At 35.6% G+C, this 14,268-nt stretch overlaps 1 protein-coding gene across 4 annotated transcripts in view; it reads left to right on the top strand.

Annotated features, from left to right (window-relative positions):
- BTBD9 (BTB domain containing 9) overlaps positions 1-14,268 on the top strand; it is a 149,365-nt gene that overhangs the window by 5,911 nt on the left and 129,186 nt on the right. For 3 of the 4 annotated variants that reach the window (XM_075412801.1, XM_075412799.1, XM_075412800.1), the window contains exons 3-7: positions 1,394-1,604; positions 2,692-3,055; positions 4,691-4,955; positions 6,951-7,170; positions 10,727-10,846. In XM_075412801.1, the coding sequence (XP_075268916.1) occupies positions 1,394-1,604; positions 2,692-3,055; positions 4,691-4,955; positions 6,951-7,170; positions 10,727-10,846 (1,180 nt within the window). Of the gene's footprint in view, positions 1-1,393; positions 1,605-2,691; positions 3,056-4,690; positions 4,956-6,950; positions 7,171-10,726; positions 10,847-14,268 lie in introns of those variants that run through there. The other variant, XM_075412802.1, reaches the window with a different exon arrangement.

Here is a 14,268-nt window from a genome sequence, read left to right as displayed (position 1 = left end):
TCCCACACTGTAACAGCTACACGGGCACACAGCGTCTAATTCAAGCAGCAGAGACAGCCTCAGGAAAGCTGGGGTTTTGTTCCAATTTGCGCTCTGATCTATATAATAAATTTTTTATGTTGTATTTTTCTCAAATCTTAATTCTTTTTCTATTACCTTTTCTAGTTTAATTGAAAGGTCTTTGGGACTGTGTTTCTGTAGTATCTTGGTTTTGGCCTAAGCATTTCCAGGTGTTACAGAAGTGCAAATAATGCTTAACCCCATGTGCGTGTGCTTTCTTTTCTTTCTTGGGGTACAAATGATTGGAAACACACGTTTTCTCATAATACTTTAAAAATACAGCTTAAAAATGCATTCATGTAATGAATATTTAATTTGAAATATTGATGTGTTAGCTGTGTGCAGGATATGGCCTCATTATTTTCCTGCTTCCTGTGGTACATCATCTTTCTTCAGCACGAAGTATGTGCCTGTTTGGAAAAGTAGCTAGTCACTGGAGCATGGAAGGTGGCCCTGAAAACAGGGGTGGTTATTACCTGAAACAGCCAACCTCCTCTGTGTTTAAAAGTAAATCGAAATGTAACAATAGAAGCTGATTTAAGACCCAAGTTCTCCTGTGGATGCTCTTGCCACTGAGACTACAGAAAGCCTCTGTGGCTGAAAAACCAAAACAAAAAAAACTAAAACCTCTTTTGAATTAAGAAGTAACAAAATAATTCTACAGAAGATATGAATAATGCATTAATCTATATTGCACATTAGTTGTCAGTCTCCTACTTTTATGACTAAAAGGTATTAGGGGGTTTATTTTCTTATATATAAGGGAGCAAGAAGGCATCAAGAAAACTGAGTGGAAAGGGTAAGAAAATTGAACTGTACATTGTAAAGCTTTGCTCTGTCAGACTTCGTCTGTTATTTATTAAAAGTTATCCCTATTATTTTTTCCCAGTTCTGGAAAGTTGATTGGAATTCTGCAAAAACACTGATTTTAGTAGAGACTTGAGAGTTAAGACTGTACTTAATTGGTCAAATTATAAAGAAATAATTTATGTGCATTTTAATTCAGATAAAATTGCTTTCTAATGGTAACTAGTTAAAATTGTTTTAATTAATTTTTAATTCCTCTTGTTGGAAGCTTTTAATTTTAAGTAAATGGATTAACAGAACTACAAGGTGACAGAATTCCCGGAAATCTTTTGTGTCGACTAGAATTGTTGATGCAAGCTGCATTGAGTCCTGTTGTAAATGAACTTTAACAGAAAATGTCTTGGTTTCTTTTTTTTGCAGTATGTGGTAACCTACACTAGTTGCATTTTTCATAATCGCAGCTGGATCTTAGCCATTTTTTAATATTTGTGCTCTTTATAATACTGGTTGTTTTTTTTCTCTTTAGGCTACCAGTATCACCATCCCTCCAAGATGAGTAACAGCCATCCGCTTCGTCCTTACACAGCTGTGGGTGAGATTGACCACGTCCACATTCTGTCGGAGCATATTGGTGCTCTGATGAATGGGGAAGAATATAGTGACGTTACCTTTATTGTAGAAAAGAAACGTTTCCCGGCACACAGAGTGATCCTGGCTGCTAGGTGCCATTATTTCAGGTGAAGTATAGTTTTTTGTCAGGCTCACAGGAAATTTTCATGCAGATGAGATAAACATTGTTTCTCTATGAACTTTTCAGGGTGTAATCATCTGTCCATTGAGTGTGACCTTTTCTGCGCGAATGTTTCCCCGCACATCAAATCATTGTGTCCAAATATAAAAAGATAAATACCATGTCATGATGTTATTCTTTTTGACCTTCATTAAATTGGATTTTGAAGGTAGTTTCACAAATTCAAGAGGAAGATAACTTCAGAACAGAAAAGTTCTGATGTAAAATTGTTTTGATTTCTTAGAGTATGGATGGTGTACTTCTATGGAATATACTGAGATAATATCAATGTGTCAAAATTAAGCTTTCTAAGTATTTAAAGAGGTCTGGTTGATACAGGTTGGAATATATATTTTAAAACTAGAAATAATACTAATCCAGCTTTATTAAGAGGTGGGCATTTTTCACTTTAAATGTTATTAATAGAACTTCCTGATAATCTTTTTCCAGTTAATTTTGTCAGAGGTCTAAGCTAATAACTAAACTAAAGTGCGAATGCAAGTTGTGTTCAAACTGTCTATCATATTTTAAAAGATAACTGTGAGTACTTTGGTTTTTCTCAAGATTCAGGATCTCATCGGAGTTGTTGTGTGCTGGGTTTAGAGTAAGGAGCAAAGGATCAAGAATCCCGAGATTTGCTAATCTGCCACTGCTATTATAGTGGCAAACTGTTGGTTTCACTTGCTTTAGGAATTTTTTTTTCTTGCTCACTGATAGCACTATATTTAAAGAAAAAAAAAAAAAAAGTATGAGAATCATATCTCAATGTCTGCTTTGCACACTGTTATACAAAGTGGAGGTGGAGCAATTGTTGTGTAGGATAAAAACATGATGTGTTAGAATATTATTCTTGTGCAGCTGCTCTCAGACCAGAGCTGCTCTTTAAATGCCAAGTATAAGGGTTTTGCTTTTGTAGATTCTTAAACCATATCCCTTTTGTATTCCCCTTGCTGTAAATAGTCATTTACCCCTTTCTCTTTCTGCTTTTTGCCTGATTTTTATCAGGACATATCTCAAATTTTATCTTCCTATAGGGCATTATTGTATGGCGGAATGAGAGAATCTCAGCCTGAAGCAGAAATTCCTCTTCAGGACACCACTGCAGAAGCATTTACCATGCTGTTGAAATATATTTACACTGGTCGTGCTACACTACGAGATGAAAAAGAGGAGGTTCTCCTAGACTTCTTAAGCCTAGCACATAAATATGGGTTCCCAGAACTGGAGGATTCCACATCTGAGTATCTTTGCACAATACTTAATATTCAGAATGTCTGTATGACATTTGATGTTGCCAGTCTTTATTCCCTTCCCAAATTAACTTGTATGTGCTGTATGTTCATGGATAGAAATGCCCAAGAGGTGCTCTCCAGTGAAGGCTTCCTGTCGCTTTCTAAGGTATGTTTTGTTTGCGCTTTTTTCCCCAGGAATGTTAATCTTGATCTGTATACAATTTCATGATAAAACACTAATGGGGGCACCAGGTACAAGTTTCTATGTTAGTTAACAGGTACCATTTCATACTAGTGCAACTGTGACAGCTGGAAATGTTCAAGCCAAGCTGAACTGAAAATCCTCGTGATCTGTTCGGAATTTTTTAGGTATTTAATTTTGACCAGTCAGTATAGCTAAATACAGTAAATCTGATGGAGTGTTCTAGAAGGTGGAAGCAGGCTATCTAATCTTAATTTGTCTTTTTTCATCTGTCCTTGAAATAATATAATTGATTTCTGAATGGTACCCAGGGAATATAAAGTAAAGATTTGAAGACAGCAGAAGATACTCCATTCTATGAATTTCTGGATATAGGTTGTCTCAGTGGTGGGTGATTTTCTACTGTGTAAGCTAAACCATTCTGGAAGTTGCTGAGAGTTATGTTGCTGATTGTCATCATGTTCTGAAACTGCATAATATGGTGGTGTTGGAGGGTGGTTTGGGTTTTTTTGTGTGTTGGGTTTTTTTGTTGTTGTTAAAAGCATAAATACTTGTACCCGAGTCAGGCTGTTCTATGACATTGAAATTTTCCACTTACACTGGACTGGTCTTTGAGCCGCACATAATAGTGATAGAGTGTTTTCAAGTGATGTTCAATGAAGCAGCAGAGCATCTTTAATGAATGATGGTTTGTTTGTTTTTTTTGTTTTTTTTTTGAAGTGTTTTTTGTGGAGAAGCTATGGTGGGTCTATTCCTTGAATATGTACAAGACACTCTGCTGACTTACTAGCCGTGTAGGGGAAAAAGGTGTTTTTTTTTTCTCTACCGAGCTCTGTCATGGGGTTTGTTAAATCTGATCTCTGAGAGCATATTATCAATAAAGAAATCAGCCAACGTCGTTCATCAGGAAGTGCGTACTTTATGACATCTTTGGCATAGTCAGTCCTGGAATATATGAGAGATGTATTCTTTTGTTAGGCAAACCCTTAATTATTCTGCTAGCTAAGTGAAAATCAAAATGCTGTTCAATTCTTTTTGTTCTCATTTTACAGTCAGTGGGTCTTCTGCATGCATAAGAGCCACTGAAGTTTTTACCTGCTGGTTCTAAGTTGTTACCAAAAGAGGGAGAGAAGAGGGGGGAAATCCCAAATAGTTAGAAATGGTTTAAAAAGGGGATCCCACGCCACACTTTTTCTCATCAGTCTTCTTACATGAGCCTAAGGTTAAAGGAATGCTTTGAACAATAATACCAAATCCCCAAATCACTTCCTGTATTCCAAAGTAAATTTGAATTACTAACTGGAATTAAATTGGTTTGAATAATTCTCCACGTTTCAATTCTGACTTATTTCTCCTAGTGGGTTTGTAATATTACCTGTTATTTACATGATGGATTCTATAATTCTTGTAGAAGTAACTAAAATAAGCTACAATTTCAGGTAGTCAGTCCTTTGGAGACTCTCTTTAATAACTACAAGTTAAAATACTCATTAATTTTTGCCTTATCTTAATTTCTTTTTATGCTTCCTTTTTTTAAAAATAAATTTACTTTTATTTCTGTTTATTTGGGTTTGTCAGGTTTTTTTTGTTTTTTTCCAGGCTGCTCTTCTCAATATTGTACTGAGGGACTCATTTGCAGCTCCTGAGAAGGACATTTTCCAAGCTTTGATGAATTGGTGTAAACATAACCCCAAGGAAAACCATGCTGAAATCATGCAAGCAGTACGTTTGCCACTAATGAGTCTAACAGAACTACTAAATGTTGTAAGACCTTCTGGATTGTTGTCACCTGATGCCATCCTAGATGCCATTAAGATTCGTTCTGAGAGTCGGGACATGGACCTCAACTACAGGGGCATGTTAAGTAAGTGTCAGGTTTTTTTGTTCTCATTTAGTGACTATAGTTGTCTACAGGATATGGTTAAGTTATGCTTTGAGTTTTTATCTGTTATTAGGTGTTTTAAAAGGCTTACATAACAAAATATCTTGTGTACTGTTCTTGTCATTTCTGTTCCTCAAATAATATTTGTCTACTTATTTTCTTGCTTTATATCTCTGACATTGCTCAAACATGAGTGTTGTAAGAAGAGTGTATTTTCCTAGAGGAAGTGCTATTTTAATAGAAAAACTTTTGTGAAAATATTAAAAATGCATTGTCTGCAGGATACAGGATATTTAAATGGTTTTATGTTGATGATGACTTGTTTTCTACTTCATGAAGATTTTCATCTTTTCTCCACTACCTTAGATTTTTTTTCTTACTCTTTACATGCTTGCCCAAATAGTATAGTCTTCCAAAATTGTGTTAATGGAAGCCTAAAAAGTGAGAGAAACCTTTTGTTTAACTTTTATTTGCGCTCTCTGTTAATTCAACAAGAATATCTAACCCTGAGCTTTAGAAAGATATTATTGTTTTGCTATTTAACATGTGATTTACAGAGAGTACTTGCCCCATGGCAAAGAATAAAGTTAAATGTTCTTTAAGAGCCTGCACTGTAGTCTGTCGTGCATGATGAGCCCTGAAAAAAACTGCCTTCTCAGAACTGCATCTCCCCTTTGTTCTCTCTTAGAAGTTACAGATATTAGTATTTAAACATATGAGTTCAATATTAGGATACTGTAAAAGTCTTACCATGCAAGTCATTCGGTTGACAGTGCATCAGTGCAGTAGATAAACTTGAAAACGTTAAATGGTGTTTTCTGACTTCTTTTTCTGCATATTTATGTCTCAATAATAATATGCTGCTAATCTCAACATTTCTAGCTTTGTCAAAATCATAGCTTTTTGGAGCTGAATTTTTGTGTTGTTTTAGTACTAGTTCAGGATCTTGGGACTTTTTTCCTTTTTGTGGAAACATTGAGATCCGCTTGCGATTTGATAGTTGTGCATTTGACGTTTTTATGTAGTAGTACTACAATACAGTTAAATTTTTACCATTTCATATTATGTTCTTTAAATGTGAAACTTAACATCCTGTTAAAATTCATACTTCTCTTGCCAACCTGCCTGAAGAATTCTGGGGCAGCTTTTCATCATTTGACTTTCAGGTCAGGTTTTATAGGGTCTCTCCTCAAACAAGACTGTTAAAAATGTCTTTTTAACAGTGTGGTTCATCGATGTATTGTTTTGCAATTGGAGTTAGGGACTGTCATCCCTGGTTATCCCGATGGAATATCTGTTCCTTGTGTGTAACAGGTTTATTACTGTGAAATGGTGGCATAAAAAACTTGCTTTATCATGTTGGTTCACAGCCCAAGTAGCTAAAAGTTTCCAATTTCACTCAAGTTTGTTTAGCTTTGCAGAGTACTGGAAACTTGTATAGCTATACCACTGTATATACCCCTCTGCAAGTTCATGATGCAGCCGCATCTTGAACATTTTATGTGACTTTTAGTTTCCTTCCACTTCAAACAAAAAAAACCCCAGTTGAAACTAGAACAAAAAAATGGGAAAGAAAGGGCAAAAAAATTACTAGAGATATGGTGAGAGGTTGATCACAAGGAGAGACTAAATAGACCAAAACTTTAAAAACAGGAGAAAAGTGATGATTGAATGAGGAAGGTGCAATAGAATTCTGTAAAATCATGAAGAGGACTGAGAATATAGATACTGCATACCAGTAAATGATCACTACTTATTATTACCATAGAAGACCTAGGGGACATCAAATGAAATGGAAAAAACAAAATTTCTAACATGACTCTCTTTTTGTACTTTTGGTTTTCTTTGAGCATGTGTTTGTGGCCAGGAAAGGATACTGGCAAGAAGTCTTTGTTCTGACTTGGTACGGTTGATGTTCAGAACATCTAATTTGCAGTATGAGAGTGTAAAAATTAAGCAATTATTTCCTTTTCTTAGTACCGGGGGAAAATATTGCAACGATGAAGTATGGTGCCCAGGTTGTAAAAGGGGAGCTGAAGTCTGCTTTGTTAGATGGGGATACTCAGAACTATGACTTGGATCATGGCTTCTCTCGACACCCAATCGATGATGACTGCCGTTCTGGAATTGAAATTAAACTAGGCCAGCCGTCAATAATCAACCACATACGAATACTGCTGTGGGACAGAGATAGTCGGTAGGTGCCAAGCTGACGTAGAAAGGGAAGGTAATGCATTTTGTACTGATAGTAATATATCAATGCATAATATTCATTAAATATTTTATAGAAACAGCATGATACCATGTTGGAGATGACAAGGACAAGCTTTATTTGGAAAAAAACCTGTTTTTTAAATGCAGTTTTGGTTGCTTACACACCAGACCATATTGTGTGATACTAAACTACCTCATAATATTTCAATGTATTTTTTGTGTCTTCATTAAATAGTTTATAATACTAATGAGAGTTTACATAAATTGAATTGTTTTGTTTTCCATTTGCCATTTAGTTTTCAACTGCTTTTATTTCAGTTCGAAAAACAATATTCTAGTTCTTTTGCAGGAACCATATATTTTACATATTTACATTCCAGACATTGAAGGAATGTTTTTTCAGATCTTTTCAATATATCAAAATTGTTAAAAAATAGCACACTTTGACAATAATTCAGAGATAGTAAAATTTATTTAGAATGTGAATTACTAGCTACAGTAGTTATTAGAAGCCACTTTGTGGTGAGACTGGTGAAGTATGAAGTACCATGGGGTGAAGTATGAAGTACCATGGATGCCTTAGCCAATTTATGCTCCAACTTTAGGTTGTTACGGAGTGCATGAAAGATCAAATTATGCATATTTGAACAACTGAGTGACTGCTTAAGTAGGAAAATTATGAGCTTCTTTTTGTGACAAACTGAATATATTAATTTTATAACTTACCATGACAAAGATTTTGCAATTTAGTAGACAGCTCATATAGGTAATCGTAAACAATTTGCTGTTAAAGACAATAAAACAAGCTACTTATACTTTAATACATTGTTACCTTTCTAATAAAAGATTCCCAGACTAACAGTTTAGAATTGCAAAGTGGTTGCATTTTGTTTTCTTAATTAAGACGTGTTATTTTAGCACAGGGTGTACCAATGTTTTATTGATTTTTATTTTTATATATTATTTTTTAAAGATGCATTACAGTTATTAATCATTCAAAACAAGCTGAATGAATTTTTAGCTATTTAATTGTTTCAGGGAAGCTCACCTGATTCAGTTCAACTGAAATTTATGCTTCTCCTCTATTCCTTTTGGAAAGATTGAAAACTAAATCTTTGAAGGTACAAGGAATTACTTCATACAGTATTATACTACTTATTCCAGAAGATCAACCAAATTTCTAAGCCAATTATCAACCAATTCTATAAAATTTGAAAAAGTATTAGAAGCAAATTATTAATGAGGAGCTGTCTAACAATTTTTAGAGAGCTTGTAACTGGTAAAATGCCCCCCATCTGCAAGGCATAAATTGGCAGCTGCTGAAACTCGGGGAAAAATGCTTCTCTTTGAGACAACATATTAAAAAAAATTATCTGTGTTCTGTGCCCTTCTTCTGAAATGTATAGAACAAACTATTGTTGGTGACAGAATATCACACAAGATGAATCTCTAGAGTTTTTTGTCATCAGAAAATACTGAGGGTATCTATCTGGTTTAGGATGTAGTTTCTGTGTCAACCTGACTTTTTTGTTTTTGTGTGGAAAGTTTGGTATTGGACTTTCTTTCGCTTCCTGTCGGGTATAGTACCTCAGTTAGGTTTTTGCCCCAGTCGCTCAACTGTCTAAGATAAACAGAAATGGAAGCATTTGGAGTACTTCATCCAGTTGTGAGCTCCTCAGTACAAGATACTGACACACTGGTGTGAGTTCAGCAGGACGCAAAGATGATGAGGGCTTGAGCACACGATGTATAAGGAGATGCTGAGAGAACTTGCTGTTATGAGAGGAGAAAGCTTAGAAGGAGGAACTTACTGCTGTCTTTGCGTATTTAATGGAAGAATATAGAGAATACAGGGCCAGAATCCTCTTACAGCTGTGTCCTGAGAGGACAAAGAGTGGACACAAGCAGCAAGATAAATTGCTTTTAAATATTAGGAAAACAGTTAATAATGGGGTAGTTGAGCTTGGGAAGAGTTTGCGCAGAAAGGCTGTGGATAAAACTCCTTGGAGCTATGAGGTATGCAGAACTTTACCAGCCAAGACCTTAAGGAACTTGCTCGAAGATTGTCCTCGCTATTTCTAGAGTTGCTTTCCAACCAATATACTCTTTTAGTCTAAGAATTGCCAGCCATGTATCTGCATCTTTCTCATGGGATACATGAATAATATCTCCAAAAGAGACGTCTTAGCAACTGTACAAGCTCATGGTGGCTTCTTGTTGAACATCTTTTTAAACCACTCATTCATTTTAACTGTCTTTGTGAAGCTCTGCTGTATCAGGTATCTTTATGTTGATAATGTACATTCTTAACAGAACCAAATACAAACTAACAAGTGTGTTTTGGATCTCTAATTTAGAGGTGTTATTAACAGATGAATCTTAGATATAAAAGTGTTAATTAGACTAGCTGTCCAAATTACCTCGTGAAAAAAAAAATGCTCTCTGTAAGAAAAATAAAAGGCAGAGTGTTGTGTATGATAATGGAACTGTATTTTTGAGGTAATTTTTCCTTTCTGAATTTTTCTTCAGAAACCCCCAAAAATAGCATGTTGTATATTGGTTACAAATTTGCATCAGTCTAGTGATGGTCATATGAGAAATCCCTAAATTCTCACCACACAGAGGACTGACAGGCTCTAACTTTTGGTTCCAAACTGCTCAAACTCTAGAATGCTGGAGCCTAGTTTGGTCAAATGTGCATGGGCTAGTAATAATAATGTTGCTAAAACACAGTGTGTTTGTATGGGTTGTGAATATTTCACATCTAGTTGGTGTGAATGTGAAAGGTGATTATGCAGTTGACATCTTAAAGACTCCACGTTACCTTTCTAGGTGCATAAATTGGTATTAATAGTGTTATCTAACATTTTAAGAATTTTCAAACAGTACCACTTTAGACCTCTTTAAGTCCTCAGAAAAATAATAGAAAGTATTAACAAAGGTATTGGTGACTGGTTTTTTATTTTTTGATGAGGTAATTTTGATATGTTTAAGTAGTGACAGGCTTAACAATGTTTTGTGAACAACTGAAGGGTCAGAAGTGAAGTAGAACATCAGTAAGAAAATGATCATAAAGTAAATTTGCTTTTTTCAAGTGAAGGCTTGAATTTTGCATTTTTGATCTACTAAATGTTTTTTTTAATTTTTCTTTTTTGATGTGGCAATAGAAATAGTAACTGTATCACTGGTGTTTTAGATTTATTTTACACCGAAGGAATACAAATGAGTATTTCTATGACTGAGTTAAAAGTTTCCATTGCATTTTTTTGAGGGACAATGGTCTCATCTAATTACTGCAGCTTGTCAGTGTTAGGATGTTTTAAGTCATTCTGAAAACATGTCTTAACTGCATGTGAATTTGTTTTCAAAGCTACTTTGAAAATAATGATCTCTTTTTAGGTAACTTAGAGTACAGGTCTGTGGGTAGGAATAAATAGCCTTTTTTTCAGCATAACTGAAAATCTGGAAGACAGTGTAAAATTTAGTATCTAAAATGTGGTTGCTTATATTCTAACCAGTGTTTTTTTGACAATCCATAGGTCTTACTCCTACTACATTGAGGTGTCCATGGATGAGTTAGACTGGATTCGGGTTATCGATCACTCTAAATACCTCTGTCGGTCCTGGCAGAACCTGTATTTTCCTGCCCGTGTCTGCAGGTTAGTTAACATTGCATGGCTATCATTAAATAATGTAGGCACCAGAATGAGTTGCCAGATTTTTCTACTACATAATGTATGATATACACAAATTTTATCAGCTATCTTAAAAAAAAATAAAAATAAAAAGGTGTATCTTGTTGGATTTTTTTTAATATGAATTTAGGTGATAAATTGCAGATATTCTGTTTTGAAAATCCTGGTGCTTCCATCTCTATGTATCTCTTTCTCTTTTTTTTTTTCCCCCCCCCCTTGTTTTTTGGGAAGGGGGGCATAATCACTTTTCCACTTGCAGCTGATGTTTAAACAGCTGTGTAAGAGAGAATGGGGGGAGTTAGGACGAAGGAGGTTTGAGCAATGCTTTGTGTAAACCAAAGCAACTAGATGGGTTTAATCATTAAGGTGGTGATGACTTTTTTTTACTGTAGTTCCTGGGAATTCTGGAAAAAGCTTATGGTCACATCGAAGCTGTCTTATCCAAAAACTGAATCGAGCTTATTGACAGAGAGGCCACAATCTGTAGATTCCAAAGATGGTCTAGCATCATTAGATTTTGGGTCATAAGCCCAAAAGGGAAGTGCCCTGTATTGTAGTAATTATTCTGTAGACAGAAATTTTTAATCAGCAAAGCAACTCTTGGAATCCCCAAGGAGAGAAAGTACTTACTTCTCCCCAGAGAATGACCTCTTTCTCTGATCTTTACTGCTCTGCAACACAGATTTGCTGGCAAACAGTTGTGGTCTATGTGGAAAGAGTCTCGTGGGTCACTTGTGTGTCCATCCTGCTCAGATAACTTTTTCTCAGTCTCCCCGTCCTTTCAGTAACTTCATGCTGAATGTAACTGACTTGAATTTTGTTTTTACTGATACAAACAAATGCATTCTCAACTTTTCCCTGTCATTTTATGGTTTTATGATTATGATTTTACTGCTTTTCTGAAATGGGTGTCCTCTAGTTTGTGTGCATATCTGATAAATTTTTGCCTAAAGGTGTCTGTAAGAAATCATCTAGCAATGATGTCTCATGGTTTATAGGTGTCTTACGTTTCCTGGGGATATGTTTTTGTGAGTGTGTGACCTTAACTTGGTGCAAAGTGGATGGATTGTTAGTAAGCGCAGCTTATTTTTTTGCTGCTATCACATTCACAAGAAGATTTGAAGAGATCTAGGCTGTTATGGTGGGACTTCACTTAATCTTCTTTCAAAAGGGCAACCATTCTTTGGCCTCATCCAAAGACTTGTCCAAAAGTTGTTTTTTCTGTTTCAGCGTCATTTGATCTATTTGTCATCCCCTCTCTCAGCTGTCTTCATCTCTGTGTGTGTTTGTGCTATGTTTTGAAAGCATCATTGTTCTGTTTTGGTGAAGGCTCTTTGTAGCCTTGCCTGAGAGTGCAGAGAGGGAAGAAGATTATTTCACAGTTCTGGGTGGTACCTTACTAATTTTTTGGCACAGAAGGACCTCTTGTATGTTCTGGCTCTCTGATGATCTCTAAATCCACTGTAAGTGACTTTCCCTCTATTGGAGGAGCAGATTATCAGGAGGGAGTTAATTTCTTGGGGTGTTTTGGATGCACAGATTATTTACTTAAATGCATGCACAGTCACACATGGAAATCTCCCCCTTGCAGTTTTATCTTAGCAGATATTTGAAGTATACAGTTGTCCAGGTAACTACAGCACAGATTTCCTTGTCACATAGTCTGCATGCCTCTCATTTTTCCTGTTCTGCTCCATGATCCACAGTAAACCTGTTATTTTCTGTAAATCTCTGTTCCTCAATGTCATATCCACAAAGTGGTGGGGAATTCTCTAGAGGTGCAGCTACTTTGAAAAGCAAGTAAAAGAGCTAAAGAGAAAGTCATGTAGCAGCGCAAGTTGACGACTCCTTATTGTTAAGGAACAACAGTAACCTTAAGGCAGTATGAGTTCTCAGTTGTGAGTCAACATGATAATTCAGGGTAGTTTAGATAAGGCTATTCTGTAATCTCTCTTAACATTAATGAATTGAAGCCTACATTACATTAAGAGTGTGTTTGCTAGTCAAAAGTACTGTGAGTATAATTTACTGTTTTTATGGGTTTTATTATTTTCTTGTAAATAAGAAGAGGCTGTCTTAAATGTAAACAGAGACCTCAAATTACTGATAATTTCTTGAGGATCTCCCCTGTAAGAACTGTGTATTTATTTATTTGTATTAATATAAATAGGTCCAACTTGAAAGCTGGTTCTGCTTTAATCAGGGGTTGGATCCCATTGACCTCCAGAAAGGAGCCTTTGAGTGGGGGAGGCTGTGTACACATATATGTTAGTATCTGTGACTTATATTTATCTGGCTTTTGATTAATATTCTGTATAGAAGGAAGTAAGCAATGACGACTAGATTTTTTTTCCTGTCGCTAGTTTCAGGTTCATGTGATTATGTATTTAAAGTAGTTTTGTTTACTTAAATGAGATATACTAGTTATCTTTAGGATACTAATATACAAAAAACAGAGATCCTAAAATACGTAGTAGTTTTTTGTCATGTATAAAGAGACGATCTCCAGTGTGGTAAGCACAGATTTAAAACATGAGCTAATATGAGATTACGTCAGAATGCATTCTTTTAGTATTTGATATTCTGTTTTTACAGGTAAGTTATGCATGCTTATCAAAGGGCAGATATGTTTTAAGTGTTTTATATGCTCTGTCTGGAAAGAAATTGTTATCCGATTATCAACAGACAATTAAAAAAAGCCCCATTTATTTTATTTGAAGATGTAAATGCCTGTCCCATTTTTGAAGGAAGATTGTAATCCAACTCAGCAAATCATACACATTTATAAGCCCTAGGTTAATCAATACATTCTTATACATTCAAAACCAGTTATATTTTCATATTGCTCAACACTGCTTCTGCTGTGTACCCTTGAGTCAGTGTGACAAGTCCAGGTGCCAAAATTTTCCTGTTCATGGGTGACTGCACTGAGGAGTACATGCATTGTCAGTGGAAGATGCTGGACTGAGTATCTTTTCACGGTGCAGTTTCTTACCAGTATAGATTTGAGATGGGTGGTGTTTTGGGGGGGGTTATTTACAAAAAGTTGATTAGTGCTTTACAGCATACATACTTCTTGAGTAGTGATGGAGAATTGGGAGACTAGGGTTATTTGCTGTGGTTTTTGTTTACACACCTTTTTTCAAAGCAAGGGAGTAGAACATGCCAGGTTCTGTACACGTTGTTGAAGGACAGCCTGTTTGTGTCTGATACGCTAGACCAATTGTTCAAACATAGATTATAAAGAGAATAGGAGCCCTGTAACATTGGCAAGATTAGTTGCTTTCACATAAATATGAAATTATGCAAGGTGAAAGCTGTCAAGGGCTGAACTAACGTGTTCACCTGAGTTTTAAGAAGTTATTCAGACATTTCCATGGGCATAA

The sequence above is a fragment of the Opisthocomus hoazin genome, chromosome 2 (genome assembly GCF_030867145.1).
Source record: "Opisthocomus hoazin isolate bOpiHoa1 chromosome 2, bOpiHoa1.hap1, whole genome shotgun sequence".
Classification (NCBI taxonomy): Eukaryota; Metazoa; Chordata; class Aves; order Opisthocomiformes; family Opisthocomidae; genus Opisthocomus; species Opisthocomus hoazin.
Note: the sequence above shows the minus strand (reverse complement) of the source record. Positions and strands in the feature narration are given on the sequence as shown.